The following is a 19,401-nucleotide window of genomic DNA, read 5'->3' on the forward strand; positions in this document are numbered from 1 at the left end:
TGTGAGAATCTTGGGTCCATGTTATGGCATGAAAAATCTACCTTCTGCCACTTTTCCAAATGATCAACTAGAAGTCAAGTTATTATTTGTTGCTCTTACAACTGAGATCGATGACAAGACTTTTGTCAGGTAGTGTACAAGAGTTCATGAGAAATTACCTTGTGTTTTTTTAGTCACTGCCCATTGAATCTGTTATCAGTTTTGGGCTTTAATCATATATACATATGTTAAAATAAATTGTATAGAGAGAAGGGCAGTGGGCTCGTCCTGTGGCCAGAGTGGCATGAACATGTCAGAAACTCTAACAGTCAGGGTGCCTGTATTTGCAGTCTTCTTTTTTTGTGATCCTCACTCTCTCAATCAAAATGACAGGCTTGTCATGTTGTCTGAGCACTCGGAGCTGAAAGTGTGCTAGTTAAAAATATAAAGTGAAACCACAGGGAATTGAAGCCATCGAATCAGGGCAAAGACTTCTCAACTAATAGCAGCCTTCTCTCTCCTCTTTTTTCCAGGTGGCTCGATGGCCCGAAAAGGAAGAGAAAGAACAGCCAGTGTTCGGTGAAGAGCATGTCAGGTAAAATGTCTGATAGAAGACTCTAGTTTTGTCTGAAATCACTTCCTTTCCACTGTCTAGTGCATTATATATTTGGTGTCTTCTATTTTGTAGCAGTGTCTACATCTTGAGTAAGCAACTTCATTCCTTACACTCATTGTCTACTTTTTTTTTGCTTACTGTCAAATCTAAATGTGAATGTACACTCATTGATGCACCATTTGGCAAAATCAAATGCAAGCCAGGAAAAAAAGTATCCTTATACAGCTAAAATAATAAATAATGCATGTTATTACACTTTGTTGAGGTTTTTGTTGATAGTTATTGCTTATAATATTTGAATTAATGTTTTATATTTATCCACCTTTTTCCACACTTTACTGCTGCATTTCAAATTATGGATTCCACTTCCAGTTTCAAGTACTTCCAACCCAATCTCACAAGGTACATACGATTTAATTTGTACAAAATGAATGATTTGTTTTTAAAGGAGGCATGCCCCCAAACCCTACCCCTAAACCCAACCGTAATCGAGGGTTGAGCAAACTGAACTAAAATGTACAAATCAGAAGATCATAGAAATTAATACGAATTAGCCAATAAATTTACATTACGTTACGTTTAAGTTACGAATTACTGTCAGATTGCTTTGTAACTTCCACCCAAATTAAACATATAATTGTAAATAATAATAACATTCTGGTACAAATAATCCTTATAGATAATTCTAAATAGGGCTGCAACAACGAATTGATTAAATCGATTAAAATCGAATACTAAAAGCGTTGCAGCAAATTTCATAATCAATTTGTCGTGTCACGCAACGCAGAGACGTTTCATTATTAAAAAGACTTTAGTTGTGCACAGAGCGGAGAGTGCCTCTCTCGCGCACTGATGCCAGCAGAGCTTGGCGCCCTTACAGACAGAAAAGAGCTAAAAAAAACAAGCAGAGGTAACTGTAGAGGAAAGATACATGGCGAAGGCAGAGAAATCTGTGCGACCCTAGTCACCCAAGGTATGGGAGCATTTCACACTAAATAAACAAAAGTAGCATGACAAGAAAAAGTCAAACCGAGCTTTGGCGTGTAAGTATGCAGTGTTTTAATCACCCAATGCTTATTTTATGTTTTAGACATGTAAACGTAAAAGTACTAGTAAAACAAAACATTTAGAGTTTGTAAAGCACACAAGAAAGTCTATGGAAGTCTAACAATCCATTCAAATATAATTTGCTGATGTGTATTATTCATATCAGATACACGTAGAGAAAGTAACAATAAAGTTCAATCTATTCTTCTCCCAGCTAACCAGCCGCTTGCTTGTATGCATTTTGGGAGTAACTGATGAATTTACGTGCTAAATCCTGCTTGTTTTGCTTTTATGAATGAGGCATACAACCGGACGCAAGTAAATATGGCGATGCCCATCTCACGTCATAGATCACGATCAAGATCATTTATATGTAATTTAAACAACAAAAATACTCACACAGTTTTGTGAATTGGAATATCAGGTAGTTTATGACATGATGAGTAGGCGTGTGAATATTTTGTATTAAAACAGAAAGGCATAATAAAAGGGATACATCTGTCATACAGCACTGATGTGGCATCGGTGTGTCACGTGACAAACATGACGCGTCGCCATGGAAACATTAAGGGTGAATGTTCTAAAATAGTGATCGCCAAAACTTAACAAAACTCACTCCAGGTTCCAGATAGAATCTTTTAAACTCACCAATGAAAGGGTTAATAATAGAAGTAAAGCAGCGGTGGTATAGTTACTTTGCACTTTGCATAGCAAGACTAACGACATTTTTATTCACTCGCCTTTTTTGGATCATTAATTTTTCCATCTGTTGTCATGTATACACACACTGCAAAAAAGCTTTTCTTACTTGGTAATTTTGTCTCGTTTCCATTCCAAAAATCGAAAAAAAATCTTAAAGCAAGTTTACTAGACAAGAAAAATGGCATGAGAAAATTAAGTGATGCTTAAAACTTCTGTTAAGATTATTATTTTTCTCACCCCATTGGCAAATAATATAGCTTGCCAGAAAACAAGACATAATTTCTTATGCTGTTTCAAGTGTCTAGTATGTATCTTGATTTAAGATTTTTTAAATATATTTGGATTGAAAACAGGACAAACCTACTAAGTTTATTATTATTATTATTATTATTATTATTATTATTATTATTATTATTATTATTATTAATATTATTATTAACAGCTCACAGATATTCACAAACAATGTTTGTGCACTTTCTAAAGTTTTTAGTTCAGTTTTTAAATAAAGGGTTGGAAATGAATGTTTTTTTTAAGGCCGATTCATCGATTAATCGAAAAAATAATGAGCAAATTAATCAATTATTAAAATAATCGTTAGTTGCAGCCCTACTTCTAAACATTAGAGTTGGAATTTGCTTTTTGATTTTTATTTATCTGTCATGAAAAGAAAATTATGTTTGTTATTTTTTTTATTTATTCATTTTTTTTACGTGACATTAGTATCATAAGCGTGTCTGTGGCCAAAGCTCTTTTTGGTTCACTGTGTTCTGTTCCTCCAGATTATATTCGGTTGGTGTGTGTGATGTTCAACACATCTATAATATTGTGGTTGAGGTTTTTGGAGCTTTTAATGGTCTGCTGAAAGTTCTAAAAAGTTCCCGTTTGGCATTTGATGAATGAAAAGTTTGACCGATTGTTTACAGTTTAACAGAAGCTGCTCACATAATTCAGGCATAGTAACATTGGGTGTAGGAAAAAGGTGGAAATACAATGTTATGTTTACATTTTTAGTTTAAAATATTAATTAAAAGCTAAACAATCCTGGCAAGCTGGGTTTTTGTTCTATTTGTTGTCAGATAATACAATAAATGCGACAAATTAAGGATGACATTTAAGTCAAGACAGAATTGTCTCTGACTGAAAATCTCTCTGACTCACACTTCCCTTCCTTTTTCCTGATACTGTCAACTCAAGAGCCATACACTATATAGGGTTTCTAGCGAATGGTTTTGCTACTTTTGCCTAAAGCTCACTCCTCTTGTGTGATCCCACAATTCATCAGTGACACCACATTTCTCAGAAACACACCAGAAGGCTTTTGATATGCCCCGTGATCCTCTGAACATCCGCTGCAGCTTCTGTCATCTCAATAGGCTTCTTGTTATGCAACGTTCTGATGATATCCTTCAGGATACTGTAACTCACATTGAAACGATCGTTCTCTAAGGCTAATGAGCTGTGTGAGGATTTTCTTTTTATTGGTGGTTGTTCGGGTAAGGAAGTTGAGTAAAGTTGGCCTGATGGTTAGATGTTGTACATTTACTCAGAGCACTCCATCTTTGCTTGGTTCATCAGACTTTTGATTAGCCATCGTTTAAAGCTCTTTTGCCTGGTTTACCTCATGTCCACAGCAACCTTTAAACCTTAAACTGTATTACTGTGTAGTGCTGGTACTTATAAAAGCACGTGGGAAAGAAAGATGGTAGAGCAATGTGGGGATGTTTACTGTTTCATGATAAACACCACTGCTGTTTATTGCTTTTTTTTTTTGTACAAAGGATACAATTTTAATAATCAGAATAGTTAAAATGAAAAATGTTTGATACAGGTTGTTTTCAGGTCATTTTAAAACCCGGTTTAAAGGTGCATTAGGTAGTATACTTTTTGTATTAAAGTGTAAAAAAAACTTTTTAGTTTATGTAATCATTATTAATTATTTTCACTGGCTAACACTTTTGGGATGCATTTTATTGATAAACATAGAATATATTTGCCTATTAAAGAAACCTGCAGCTGCATTAAAATGTATGTATTTATATATTCATTTATTTGTTTATTATATATATATATATATATATATATATATATATATATATATATATATATATATATATATATATATATATATATATATATATATATATATATATATATATATATATATTCATTCGTTCATTTTCTTTTCGGGTTAGTCCCTTTATTATTCTGGGGTCGCCACAGCGGAATCACTGGGAAACACCCATAGACACTCATTCACACACATACACTACGGACAATTTAGCCTACCCAATTCACCTATACCACATGTTTTTGGACTTTTGTGGGAAACCGGAGCACACTGAGGAAACCCACGAGAACACGGGGAGAACATTCAAACTCCACACAGAAACGTCAACTGACCCAACCGAGGCTCAAACTAGCGACCTTCTTGCTTTGAGGTGAACGTGCTACCCACTGCACCACCGTGCAGCCATATATGTGTATATATATTAGGCATGTGCCGGTATCACATTTTCATGCTGCGATTAATTGATTGAGCTTTTATCACGGTATACGGTATTATCACGATATTGTAATTTTACTAGAGAAACAGGTAAAAAAACACAAAAAACTTCAATAACAAAACTTTAATAACTTTTTAATTAACTAAAAGTACTTCAAACATTTAAATACAAATAAATATAAATAAAACAATACACAATATAAAAGTAAACTTGAGCAATTATATCAAAGTGAATGTGCAAAGGGAAACCGTCTTCGTAATCCCTCTGCATTTTTTTGGAACCCAAAATATTTCCAAACTTCTGACTTTAACCTTTTTAAAGGGGGATAAATTGTCGGCAGCGTTCCTCCTTATCAACTCATATTCTATAAAACACAAAAGCCATATATATGAAATAAATAAATAAATACAAACTTTAATCTCAATTTAATTTCTGTATGCTGTCCATAAAGATATTTGTTGAGTTCTAAAAAAATACACTATTCATTCATTTATTTTTCTTCGCATAAGTCCCTTGTTTATCAGGGGTTGCCACAGTGGAATGAACTGCCAACTATTCCAGCATGTTTTATGCAGCAGATGCCTTTCCAGCCACAACCCAATATTGGAAACCACCCATACACACTCATTCACACACACTCATACACTACAGCCAATTTAGCTTATTCAATACACTATTGACTCAGCCTATATTCAATAATAAACATAACAAAAACTGCCTGATAATGCATGGGTAAATCTTCAAAGGGAACAGTGTTACATTTTAACCTCTTTCACCTCATCCTGCTTGCTGTTTCACTATCTAAACAATGAAAACATAATATAAGTCAAATTTGTTTCATTTTGATATTATGATTAACAGACACCAAACAGCCTCGTGTAGCTGTATATTTTTTTATGAGCATCATCTTCACACTGCATATTTATAACAAAACAGGGCTTAAATATAACTGTCTCCTTTCATTTCCATTGAAAAGAATTAACTTTACCCTGTCTCTTTTGCAGAATATCAGTTTTAATAACCAATAATGGCCATTATAACAGTATAACGTACATTAAATTTAAACGATAAAGGTTAGCAATCAGTCAATGTGCAGAATCAGTGTATGTGGTTACATAAATTAATATATTAGCTTATCTTTGCACTCAGGCAAAACAGTTAACTGAGAACAAGTGATTCAAAAGACATAAGAATTGTTAGATAGAGACAACAAGATGAATTCAATATCACGTTTAACAACTATAGTGAGATGAGATCACCCAGCAGATGAACTGTCTGACATGCACTATACTCTGACCTGGGGTTTATGCTCACCCCCTGAACTAGTGGCTGGCAGCTCTGGGCAGAGAGTGTGTGGTCACGTGATTTGAGTTTTTAGCCGTGTACTAGAATGAACAGAGAACTTTTCAGAATCGCTAAACGCCGGTGTATTTCCCGCGATTTCTCTGCGCCTCCCTTGCGTTTCTTCTCTCTGACTCTCGACTATTTTCACAAACACACACAGACGACGCACGCTCACACGGAGTCCAAAATAGGAGTTTGTGATTGGGCCAGCCCAATGTCAATACCGAAAAGAGCCAATGGGCTGCAGGGTGTCACATGGGCCGGCCCGGTCTGTCTGTCCGGGAAAAAAGCATCTACTTTCAGAGAGTCACAGATCACAGCAGCGTCAATCAATAAGGCAGAAAAAAACGATAGGCTGCTAAGCCTTTTATGGGCCGATCAGATCATAAGACGATGATCAGCCTGGCCCAAAAAGTATGTCGGCCCACCGGGAAAGTGCCCGGTCTGACAGATGGCCTGCGTGTGAGGATTATAGTGCGGTGGCAGCGGCGGCGCGCACTGCGCACTGCGCACACAGGGCTTCTACATGCGGGGATTGTTTACATCAGAGTGCGCATCAGTTCTGCGCAGCATATACGCAGTTTTTCTTCAAGCGGTTGATGGAAAATAAGCTAAGGCGCGTTCTAAGAATATAAATTCGGATCTATTATTTTTCACGCTATTTTGAAGTGCCCGCGATAACAATATCGTGCATATTCATTTCCGTGATTTATCGCATTACCGAATACCGGCACAAGCCTAATATATATGTATATATATGTATATATATATGTGTATAAATATATATATATATATATATATATATATATATATATATATATGTGTGTGTCTTGAAAAATATCTAGTAAAGTATTATTTACTGTCATCGTGGCAAAGCTAAATTAAATCAGTTATTCGAAATGAGTTATGTTTACAAAAACTATTATGTCTAGAAAAGTGTTGAAAAAAAATCTCTCCATTAAACAGAAAATGGGTAAAAAAAATAAACAGGGGGGCTAATAATTCTGACTTCTATTCTTTCCTCTATTACTGTGTTTAACATAAAAGTCATGCATTAGACACTACAATTTTTTACATTTTACATCATCGATTCATTGATGCACCTGATGCTTTAAATGTAGGAACTAGTTTTAAATATACTGTATTATACTTTAATCTAGAGAAGCACTCAAATGGAAATTCTGGGCTGAAACCAAAACCAAAAATTCTACTAGCATTGGGCAAAAAACAAAACTATTTATTATTTTATTAAATAACATAAATTAAACTTGTAAGACTTTGAAAATGTATCTCGGTAAATTAAATTATACTGATTTAAAAACAACAACAACAAGCCAATAAAGTAACCACGTTACTGACAGTAAACTGCTCTTGCACTTTGGGCGGCCCTTACACAGTGCAAGCCATTGAAATGAATGGGTTTCATCGTGCAGTGCTTTCCATGTCGAGTGTGAAAAGAGTTTGATACCATACAGTCATAATGGCTGAAGTAAGAGTGAAGCCAGTGAGCTGAACACTGCTAGACGTAAATAGTATTTTTTGTAAACTGAAAATGTCAAAAATATTTTTTTCATCCCTAATAACATCACGTTTGCACTCATGCTGAGGAAGTCTTGTTTTACTGCATCTGTGAAATTGCTTTACACCACGTTATCTTAAATTTAAGGGGCATGTAACTTCATTTAACAGTCTACTCTATGAAATGGGCAAAATTTTAAGAAAAAAAAGATACATTTTTAGATTAAATCCTAAAATAATTGTGCAGAACATGATCCATGTGCTCTGGTTTCCCCTACAGTCCAAAGACATGCTGTATAGGTAAATTGAATTTGAAACTAAATTGGTCATAGTGTATGCGTGTGAATGTGAGAGTGTATGGGTGTTTCCCAGTACTGGGTTGTAGCTGAAAGGGCATCCGCTGTGTTAAACATATGCTGGATATGTAGGCTGTTCATTCCGCTGTGGCGACCCTTGATAAATAAAGGGACTAAGCTAAAAGAAAATGAATGAATGAATGATAACATTTTCCTCTTGCACCTATGAATGAGAAGTTGCTGATCAGCAACAATATGCTTAATGCTGTTTAAGTAATAAATACTGAACAAAGGAACAATAATTTGGGTCCAAACAGACCCAGAACATGAACATTGTTTTGCAGGTTTAAATGCCTTATGAGGTTAAGTGGTTAATTAAAAAAAAAACTCATCTTCCCAAAATAGCATAATGTACCTGAGAATGCTTTTTTCCTAGCCCATTTTAGCACCTCCTGCTGGTGACCTTGTGAATTCTAATGAAACAAGCTGAAATTGTCTTTTCATCTGTTTTAGTTTTAATCAGTCAAGGATAAAATATCAAGTACTGTACAAAAGCAACAATAATAATAACAACAACAATAAAGGATGTTTATTTGTTCCTTTTTTTTTAGGAATTTCCAATACTGCTGTAGAATACTAGCTGTAGAATGAAAGGTTATTCAAGGTTTAATCTCACATCAAATTGTATATTCTCAATTTAAGCTAACTCACTAAAACCCTTGGCTAAACCTTTGTACAAATCAGATTTATACATGTGTTTGGAGAAATGCTCTCTGGTCTCTGACTTCGGATGTATATTTGTTTGGATGTTCACGTGCATGTGTGTGTGTGCATAATATTTCACTTGAGTAGTAGCAGTGGATATGGCTTGTGTATCACTGCAGTGCTTATATACATACATATCGCAGTGCTACGAGTGTGATATTGAGTTTAGAGCAGTTAAATGGCACAATTGTACAAATAAGAAATAAACTACCAAACGAGTCCTAAAACACTTTTGAATGAGGAATTAACAGCTCAACAAAACCAACATGACATCAGAACTAGTGTTTAAATGATTTATTTGCATCATAGACTACTGAAATGTAGTCTGGATTTATATTTATTTATCTGGATTATAAAGCCAGATGTCATGAAATAAAATCAATAAGTTAACAGAGTTCTGTCTGTATTACACTTCCACTTCCTCGAATTCACCAACATTGATCCCATAAGTAAATTATAGTATAATATGGTAGCATTTCAATGCAAAAACGAGAAGGATTGACTGCAAATGTGATTTACCTTGATTTCTGTATTTTTTCTGTGCGTATGTGTCTATATCAAGACATATATTAAAAAATTGAATAGATTTGTTCAAAAAATTGAATTGTTCTTTTTGAATTTTTAATATATATATAATATTTCACAGTATTACAATTGTACTGTTTTTGTTCAAATAAATCCAATACATTTACAACCCCAATGTTTTGAATGATGCATTGAAGCTATATTATTCAGCTTTGTATATAGTGATATTATTAGTAATATTTAATTCTGTACACAATATCATGTGTGTAAAACAATAATGTATAAATTGTAAATGAAATAATTCATAGATTTGCAGAGTGGTTCAAGCAGTCGACTAGCGGCTGTTTTTCCTGTTGGACACACTGGTGTATCTGAAGTGCTGTCAAGTGTCACTCTCAGAGTCATTCAAGGCTCTACAGGGTTTTCACCAGGTTAACAAGACAAGGTCTTAAAAAGCTACTCAGATAACTATGAAATATGTCCTTTCTGAACTATTCTAAACTCAAAGGTTATATGACTGATGGTGAATATGAACAATGACTGTTTTCCATCAATGAATTAACATACACCCTAGTTTTAGGAAAAGACAGCCGTAAAAGTGTTTCTTTAAATATTAAGCTTGTGTATTTCTTTAGCCTTGTTATTATTTATCTTTGCATTGCATTTGTTTGAGTACTTGTTTTTGTTTTACTTTGTTTCACTCTGCTTTTTGTTTGTTTTGCTTTGCTTTTTGTTTTGCTTTATACGTCTGTTGTTGTGTTTTATTTTGATGTGTTGTTTTACTTTGCTTTGCTTTGCTGACTGTTTCTTTTAATATCAAGCTTGTTCATAACAATTTGTTTATTTTGCTTTGCTCCGTTTTATGTTTTTGTATGTGTTTTGTTTTATTTAGCATTTTGTTTTGATGATATTTTTTGTTTGCATGTTTCTGTGTTTTGTTTTTGTTTTGCTTTTTTAGGGGCCGATCAAACTGAACGCACTTTTTGCATTGCGGGGTGTTTCTTTTGAATGGATTACTAACGGCCACAAGCGTTTTTGCGTGCTGCTTATGCGCCTTGCGCGCCTTGCGTTTTTGTCGTTGCGCGATGTGCACCCGCAATTGAAAAAAAGTCATTTCTGAGCGGAAAAAGTGTGTTACATCAGTTAAACCTTATTCATTCTCAGATCAAATGAAAGCAGAGGCGGGTTTCCGTTGAGGTTACAGCAGTGTTTGTGTTGTCAAGACGACTACAGAGAATTTTTAATGATGGAGGAAAGACTAGTAGTTGCTGTTTCATGTTATCCAGAGCTGTATTACTTTACAAATCCTGAATATCATAATATTGTTAAATATTACAATTATAACAACATCAACAGCAACACTCGCGCACAATACGCAGCTGATTCAGTCGTTGCCTATTGACATAAAAAATCACACCGTGCTACTTTTTTTCGTCAACAAAAAAGGCAGTATGGGGCGTCTCGTGTTTTTGGAACGTAAAAGCACGTTCAGTGTGATCGGCTGCTTACTTTGCTTTTTGGTTTTATTTGCGTTGTTTTGCTTAGCTTGCATACATATTTATTTTTGTTAATTTGCTTTGCTTTAGGTTTGTTTTTTGTTGTTTTGTTTTGCCATCTTATTTAGCTTTTTTGTATTGCTTTGGGTTGTTTGAATATTAAAAGGGAATACTTGAATTATATATTTAACTTTCTATTTATTTATTGCATGGCAGGGTACATCCCCAGCTATCTGGAGAAGGATGAGCCGTGTGTGGTGTGTGGAGACAAAGCTACCGGCTATCACTACCGGTGCATCACCTGCGAGGGCTGTAAGGTTGGTCATCTCTGCTATCACTTGTGCACAGTGACATCTGTTAACAGACACTTCAGGCCCACATACACAAATACAAAGTCCACTGTCACTTTATATAGAATCATAGTGTGGAGCTGCTCCAATGTTTTCAATGAAACATCCTGCCATTATTTGTGAAACTCATACTCCTAGCACTCTCAGACTTGTCATATCAGAAGCCTAAACAACATCTTATCTGCTGTCGGTCTCTCTGTGAATTGTGAATGACAACTGCGCTGTGAAAGTCTGTGACTGTGACTCCTGTCAAAACAGGCTGATTTTGAGAGAGATTTGAGAGTTTGAGAGTTCCCCGGATACAAAAACAAAAACATAATGTTCAGTTTACTAATAAGAGGCTTCCTGTAAAATACTTATCTTAAAATGTTGTCAGCAAGCTTATGGTTTTGACACGGAGTTTCAGCGTCTGGCTGCTTGCCAACTGTGTTTTCAAAATAACTTTTTGTTTTGTTTTGTTTTGTTTTGTTTTGTTTTGTTTTGTTTTGTTTTGTTTTGTTTTGTTTTGTTTTGTTAGTTTTTTTTTGCTTTTATTTTTTATTATTTGTTTGTTTTTGTGTAGTTTTCATTACTTTGCTTTTTTATTTGTTTTTATTACGCTGCAATTTGTTGCTTTTAGTTTTGTTTACTTTTCTTTTTAGTTGTTTTTTTTCTTTCGTTTTGTTTGTTGTTTATTGTTTAGTTTTTGTGTTGACTTGCTTTGCTATTTTTTTCCTTTTTTGATTTTTAGGGACCGAGCACTGTGGTGTGTAGGCCATATTGGAATTGCTCCGAAATTGCTTCTTCTTCTTCTTCTTCTTCTTCTTCTTCTTCTTCTTCTTCTTCTTCTTCTTCTTCTTCCTCTTCTAAATATGCTCGAAAATTCACAAAACTTTGCACACACACCAGAAATGGTGAAAATTTATGCTTGTTATAGAATTCGGAAGTGGGTGTGGCAAAATGTCTCAACAACGGTGCCTATGCGCATTTGACAGAGTGGCCCCCAAGCTACGTTTCAGGCACACATATGCAAATTGGCACACACATCCAACATGCCAATACCTACAAAAAAAGTATCTTGGAGTAAAATCTGATACCCAACAGGAAGTTGGATATTTTAACTTTTTCTCCAAAAAAGTGCAGTTTTTGCCATTTCTAGGTACTTTAATGAACTCTTCCCAGGGATTACATCAGATCAACCTCAAAATTGCGCACAAAAATTAACATATTTTACACTGTAACAAACTCTTCCAACAAATTTTATCAGATCAAATCCATGTTCCAGTAGTCTAATCCAAAGGATTTTTGTTATGTTAAATTGTGAAGATCTAGAGTTCGTCCTAATCATTCTAAGGCCACCAAGCAGCAGTGAGCCCAGGTGTGAGGTCCCTTTCATTGCTGCTTGCAGCTTTAAACTTGACATTGCCTTTGTTGTTGTTATTTGTTTGTTTATTTCCTTTGTCATTTTAGTTTTGTCCGTTTTTTTCTTCTTTTTTTTAAAGCATTCACCTTTTTAACAGCAAGTGAGGTTTCTACTCCAAACAAGCTGAAATTATTTGAACTGATAACAATGTGTTTTTTTTTCAATGCAATATAAGTCGCTTTTTAAATCTGTATGTCGATATGTTGCACAGGAAGCACAGTATGTGACAGAATACACCTGTCTCTAAACTCCCTGTCTTTCTCCTTCACTCAGGGATTTTTCAGGCGCACCATCCAGAAAAACCTTCACCCTTCTTACTCCTGCAAGTACGATGGCTGCTGCATTATTGACAAGATTACCCGCAACCAGTGCCAGCTGTGCCGCTTCAAGAAATGCATCGCTGTGGGAATGGCCATGGATTGTAAGTGCAATGCGCACACACACACACACACACACATGCAAATAACATGCAAAACCACACAAAGACAAATGTAAACGTATGTGTTAAAATATGGGTTTGCATCAAGATCACAGTGATTTCAAACATAGATGACCTCAAATCAGAGAACTAGCAATAAGCTTCTATTAAAAAAAATATTGTTGATGATGGACTCTAAATTATTAAATTGTAATCAACACCCAAGGTGGTGATGTGGCTTCTATAGCCCCTCTCTGCAATACTGGTAAATTGGCATAAAATTACCAGAACGACTTCACACATAGTACTGGTAATGTTACAATTACTCATTCGGAGAATAACTGCACATAGTAAAGAAAATAGAATAAATACAGTTACTGTTTTAAAATATATCAAAGTAAAACAGCTACAATCATTTGGTGTAATGATACAGAACTGTAATACAGCTGTGCATTTATCTGAAAATAACTGCACACCTTCGAATGTTCAACAATGAATCAAAATGAAACAAATGAAGCGTTCAACAGCCCCATACTGTGAAGTTTATTAAATTTTACTCCGTAATATTGGTAAATTGCCATAAAATTACCAGAACGACTTCACACACAGTACTGCTAATGATACAGATATCAATTCTGAGAAATAAAAGAAACAGATTTTCTAGTATTTTTTAAAAGATCTTGTTCACACTTGATGTCTTCACAAGATTTGGTGATATAGGTGATTTTTCCAGGAAAAGTCTGTATGAACTGTATGAAATGGGACTTATGCAAAGTGGAGTGGCCGTTACACTTTTGGTGTGTTTTATTTTCTAACAATTCAATGGACAATTTCAATAATCAATAAGTCAATAGTTCCACTTAATCTATGGTTACCACACCTAAAGACATTGTTCATATGATATATTTCAAGACATTTTTCAGATTTTGTCCTCAAACCACTGTAGCGTGCTTGACTAGTTTAAAAGTACTAAAAAAGTAACTAAAACAGTTCTAAAAGTAAAGTACTAAAATCAGTAAAGTAATTAGAATAAAGTATCTAAAAATAAAGTACTGTAACTTAAATCAGCCAATTAACTTAAGTAAAGCATTTAAAAGAAAATAACTTTAACTCAAATCAGTTAAGAAACTCAATAAATTATCTATAAGTAACAAATCAGTAAAGTTCTAGAGTAAAGTAACTAAAAGTAATGTAACTAAAATTGGTAAAGTAACTAGAGTAAAGTAACTTAAAGTAACTAAAATCAGTTAAATAAAGTAACTAAAATCAGTAAATTACTAAAGTAAAGTAACTAAACTCAGTAAAGTAACTAGAGTAAAGTAACTAAAAGTAAAGTAACTAAACTCAGCAAAGTAACTAGAGTAAAGAATCTTAAAGTGAAGTAACTAAACTCAGCAAAGTAACTAGATTAAAGAATCTAAAAGTAAAGTAACTAAATTCAGTAAAGTAACTAAAAGTAAAGTAACTAAACTCAGTAAAGTAACTAGAGAAAAGAAACTAAAAGTAAAGTAACTAAACTCAGTAACATAACTAGAGTAAAGAATCTAAAAGTAACTAAACTCAGTAAAGTAACTAAAGTAACTAAAAGTAAAGTAACTAGGTAACTAAAAGTAAAGTAACTAAACTTAGTAACGTAACTAGAGTAAAGAATCTAAAAGTAAAGTAACTAAATTCAGTAAAGTAACTAAAAGTAAAGTAACTAAAGTAACTAAAAGTAAAGTAACTAAACTCAGTAACGTAACTAGAGTAAAGAATCTAAAAGTAAAGTAACTAAATTCAGTAAAGTAACTAAATATAAAGTAACTAAATTCAATAAAGTAACTAAAAGTAAAGTAACTAAACTCAGTAAAGTAACTAGAGGAAAGAACCTAAAAGAAAAGTAACTAAACTCAGTAATGTAACTAGAGTAAAGAAACTAAAAGTAAAGTAACTAAATTCAGTAAAGTAACTAAAAGTAAAGTAACTAAACTCAGTAACGTAACTAGAGTAAAGTAACTGAAAGTAAAGTAACTAAACTCAGTAAAGTAACTAGAGTAAAGAAACTAAAAGTAAAGTAACTAAACTCAGTAAAGTAACTAGAGCAAAGTAACTAGAAGTAAAGTAACTAGAGTAAAGTAACGCTACGGTTACTAAAGTAACCCTTCGTTCCCCGAGGGGGGGAACGGAAATGCTATGTGGAAACTTCCACTATGGGGATTTCGTCAGAATCCATCATCTGAAAGAGTATAAAAACGGGCCAATGAAATGCCAATGAGTTGGCAGCGTCAGCGTGCACAGCTGGCGTCAATGACAATCAGTCATGCTATAAAGACGCAGCCAGTGCCATGCTCGACATCCTTTTCTAGCTGAAGAGACTTTCACGCTCAACAGCTAAGGGACAATCGTTGTGGCGAAGGAACATAGCATTTCCGTTCCCCCCCTCGGGGAACGAAGGGTTACTTTAGTAACCGTAGCGTTCCCCTTCGGATGGGGAACTCCAATGCTATGTGGAAACTTCCACTATGGGGAAATCTATGGAAAACGCCACAACGAAAGAACCTTACTGCGTCCCTGGCGAAGGGTGTGCCACGCAGTAGAGCGAGCGCACCTACAACGCCCCGAGACACAGTCTTCCAACGTGTCCCCTGGCCCTCACTTACCTGTTCAGAACAGTTATGTTTTTCGGGGAGTCGCAATAACCCAGTAAAATAGGTTTTGATACGACAGTACGTTGGGAAAGCGTTCAGTCCCGATAGGGAGGACGCTGCGGAGCTCACCTGTTACCCAGAGGGGAGACCTGGTGACAACCTATGGACTAGCCCAGAGATGGGGAGTCCTTGCATAAGGATGGTTAGCGGGGAGGGAAGACACGAGCCTGCCCTAGAAGGGGGGACTATACCGTGGCTGAGTGAACGTATGGGATCGCCAGCGGGGATCACACATAGCAGGCACCTATACCCAGAACGCGGGCTGACCAGCGGGCATGCCGACAACGTAACGGGCCAACACCTGACTCCTCCGCTGAGTCAGGTGCTGGGGCCTCGGAGGAACTCTGCAGGGTTCGCCAAAGAAATGGGGAACTAAACTGACAAAGCTGAAAAAGCGCACGTATCTCCGGGTTAGGGAGAGTGGCGCAGCAAGCGTGTTTCGACACCTCAACCGAATCGTTTCCTCAATCACCAAGGGTTGCCTAATACCCTTGAGGAAACCGGCTCCACTCGCAGATTGTAACCTTGCAAATGTATTGGGTGTCACCCAACCCGTAGCTCTACAAATGTCTGTCAGAGAGGCGCCGCGTGCTAACGCCCAGGAGGATGCGATGCTCCGTAGTGGAGTGCGCTCTCACCCCCGGGGGACACGGCTCACCCTGGCCCAAAGGCGAGGGAGATGGCATCCACTATCCCGTGGGCCAACCTCTGTTTAGATACGGCACTTCCCATCTGCCGACCACTGTAATGGACAAAGAGCTGGTCAGAGGATCTAAGGCTCTGAGTGTGGTCCACATATATTCGCAAAGCGCGAACAGGACACAACAATGAAAGGGCTGGGTCTGCCTCCTCCGCGGGCAGCGCTTGCAGGCTCACTACCTGATTCTTAAACGGCGTGGTAGGAACCTTGGGCACATAGCCGGGCCGGGGTCTCAGGACAACGTGAGAGTAGGCCGGCCCGAATTCTAGGCACGAGTCACTGACCGAAAATGCCTCCAGGTACCTAACCCTCTTAACCGATGCCAACACGACCAGCAGAGCTGTCTTCAAGGACAGAAATCTCAAGGATACTGAGTCGAGTGGTTCGAAGGGATCCCCACGTAGGCTCGTAGCACTACCGCGAGATCTCAAGAGGGTATGAGAGGGGGGCGGGGTGGAAACATCCGCCTAGCACCTCTGAGGAGCTGGATGATGAGGTTATGCCTCCCCACGGTGCCGCCATCCACGCACCATGATGAGCGGAGATGGTGGCCACGTAAACCCTCAGTGTGGAGCGCGACAGCCTTCGCTCCACCTGTCCTGAAGGAAAGAAAGCACAACACTGATCTGGCAAGATCGGGGGTCTTCTCGGCGAGAAGCGCACCACTCAGTGAATAGACTCCACTCCAGGGCGTAGGCATGCCTCGTAGAGGGTGCACTAGCCTGAGTGATGGTATTAACCACCGCCACCGGTAGGTTACCAAAGTCTTCCTCGTCGCGTCTTATGGACCCCACGTGGAGGTTCCACAGAACTAAGCGAGGGTGCCAGATGGTGCCCTGTCCCTGAGAGAGTAGGTCCTCTCTCAAAGGGACTCGCCAGGGGGGGCGTCGCGAGGAGGGAGAGTTCTGATATCCAGGTCCGGTTGGGCCAGGGGCGCAACTAGCAAGACCTGCCCCTCGTCCTCCCTGACCTTGCACAGAAACTGCGCGAGTAGGCTCACTGGGGGGAGTGCATACTTACGCATGACTCGGGGTGGAGTCGCCATTCTCCCGGGGAAGGAGCTGCCGTGAGAGCCTGTTGGCCGCACGGTTGAGCCCATCCGGGGTGTGAATAGCAAGCAGCGACTTCAGCCGCGTATGACTCCAGAGGAGCAGACGGCGAGCGAGCTGAGACATGCAGCGGGAGCGTATACCCCCCATCCGGATGGAATACGCTACCGCGGCCATGCTGTCCGTCCTGACCAGCACGTGTTGCCCCCTCAGCACCGGTAAAAAGCGGCGCAGAGCGAGAAACACTGCCAACAGCTCTAGGCAGTTGATATGCCAATGCAGCTGGGTTCCCCTCCACAGGTCCGCAGCAGCATGCCCGCTACACACGGCCCCCCCACCCCATACTGGAGGCATCTGCCGAAACGACAGCCTGCCTGGACTCCTGACCTAGGGGCACACTGGCCTGTAGGAAGGAGGGGTCCTTTCCAGGGGGTGCGGTGACACAGCGCAGTGACAGTCACTCGGTGTGGGCCCGCGTGCCATGCGCGTCTGGGGACCCGATCGTGAAGCCAATGCTGTAGTAGTCTCATATGGAGCAATCCGAGCGGCGTGGCCGCGGCTACGGATGCCATATGCCCCAGGAGCCTCTGAAATAATTTCAGGGGGACCACTTTTTTTCCTGTCGAACTCTCTCAGACAGTTCAGCATTACCTCGGCGCGCTCTCGTGAGAGGCGCGCCTCCATAGTGATCGAGTCCAGCTCCAACCCGAGAAAGGAGATGCTCTGCACGGGGGCGAGCTTGCTCTTTTCTCGGTTGACCTGAAACCCCAACGGGCGGAGGTGCCGGAGCACCTTGTCTCTGTGCATAATCAATTGCTCCCGAGAGTGGGCTAAAATCAGCCAGTCATCGAAATAATTGAGCGTGCGGATCCCGGCGAGCCGAAGGGGCGCGAGGGCACCCCCCGCGAGCTTGGTGAAAACTCGCGGAGACAGAGAGAGCCCGAAGGGGAGGACCTTGTATTGCCACGCTCGACCTTCAAACGCAAACCGCAGAAACTGCCGGTGGCGTGGAAGTGTGGAGATATGAAAATACGCGTCCTTCAGATCTATTGCTGCAAACCAATCCTGAGGACGAACGCATCGCGTGATGCGCATCTGCGTAAGCATTCCGAAGCGCAGCCTGTGAAGGCAGCGGTTCAAAATGTGCAGATATAGGATTAGCCATAGCCCACCGCTTTTTTTTTTTTTTTTTTTTTTTTTGGGGGGGGCACGATGAAGTGCGGGCTGTAAAACCCGCGCTCCATCTCGGCTGGAGGGCCGGCTCGATTGCATCCTTCGCCAGGAGGACAGCAATCTCCTCTCGCAAGACAGGGGCGGACGCAGGACTGACCCTGGTCGCCCGTGAACCTGGGAGGCCGTTTAGCGAACTGAATCGCATAGCCGAGTCTGGTCGTATGGATGAGCCATTGCGATGGGCTGGCCCGCGCTAACCAGGCAGGCAGAGCCCCCGCAAATGGTCCCACCCGCACGATCGCTGACGTGCCAGCGGCGGGGCAGCGTGGAGTGAGTGGGCTCATCCGGGGAGCGCTGGGGTCCCACAGGAGAGCAGGAGAGGAGATGTTCTCGTCTCGCACTCAAACTCCAGGAGAGGGGCTGGTAGTGGAGAGAAAGGAGACCGTTCTCTTGTGCTCCATGAGCCATTGGCGAAATGCACCGATCCTGCGAGCTGGAAGGCATAGCGTCCCAGACTGGCAGTGTTCGGGCTGTCACATCCGGAGGAGGGGAAAAGTGCTCTTTCACTGAGGATTTTGATGGCGTTTTTTTTTTTTTTTTTTTTTACGCCTTTAAATAACGTGCCCCGCCCTCCAGCGGGGAAAGAGCAAATTCCCTCCTCCCCAGATGGCCCGCCTCAGGGACGCTTCGCGGTCCGTTTTACCGAACTTAGCGGCGCCCTGGGCGGGGGACGCTGGTTGCCGGCGCGATGCTCGGCGCAGCCGCGTGACCGGAGGCGCAGGCGGGGGCGGCGAAGCAAAGCTGCGGGCGGGCGTCCTCGGCGAAAAAGC

General features: G+C 39.3%; 1 protein-coding gene across 2 annotated transcripts in view; it reads left to right on the forward strand.

The window, feature by feature from the left end:
- The window catches only part of thrab (thyroid hormone receptor alpha b), a 268,145-nt gene that overhangs the window by 212,898 nt on the left and 35,846 nt on the right, over positions 1 to 19,401 (forward strand). For both annotated transcript variants that reach the window (XM_056469511.1, XM_056469512.1), the window contains 3 exons: positions 513 to 574; positions 11,009 to 11,109; positions 12,818 to 12,965. In XM_056469511.1, the coding sequence (XP_056325486.1) occupies positions 513 to 574; positions 11,009 to 11,109; positions 12,818 to 12,965 (311 nt within the window). The remainder of the gene's footprint in view (positions 1 to 512; positions 575 to 11,008; positions 11,110 to 12,817; positions 12,966 to 19,401) is intronic.

This window comes from Danio aesculapii, chromosome 12 (genome assembly GCF_903798145.1).
Source record: "Danio aesculapii chromosome 12, fDanAes4.1, whole genome shotgun sequence".
NCBI lineage: Eukaryota > Metazoa > Chordata > Actinopteri > Cypriniformes > Danionidae > Danio > Danio aesculapii.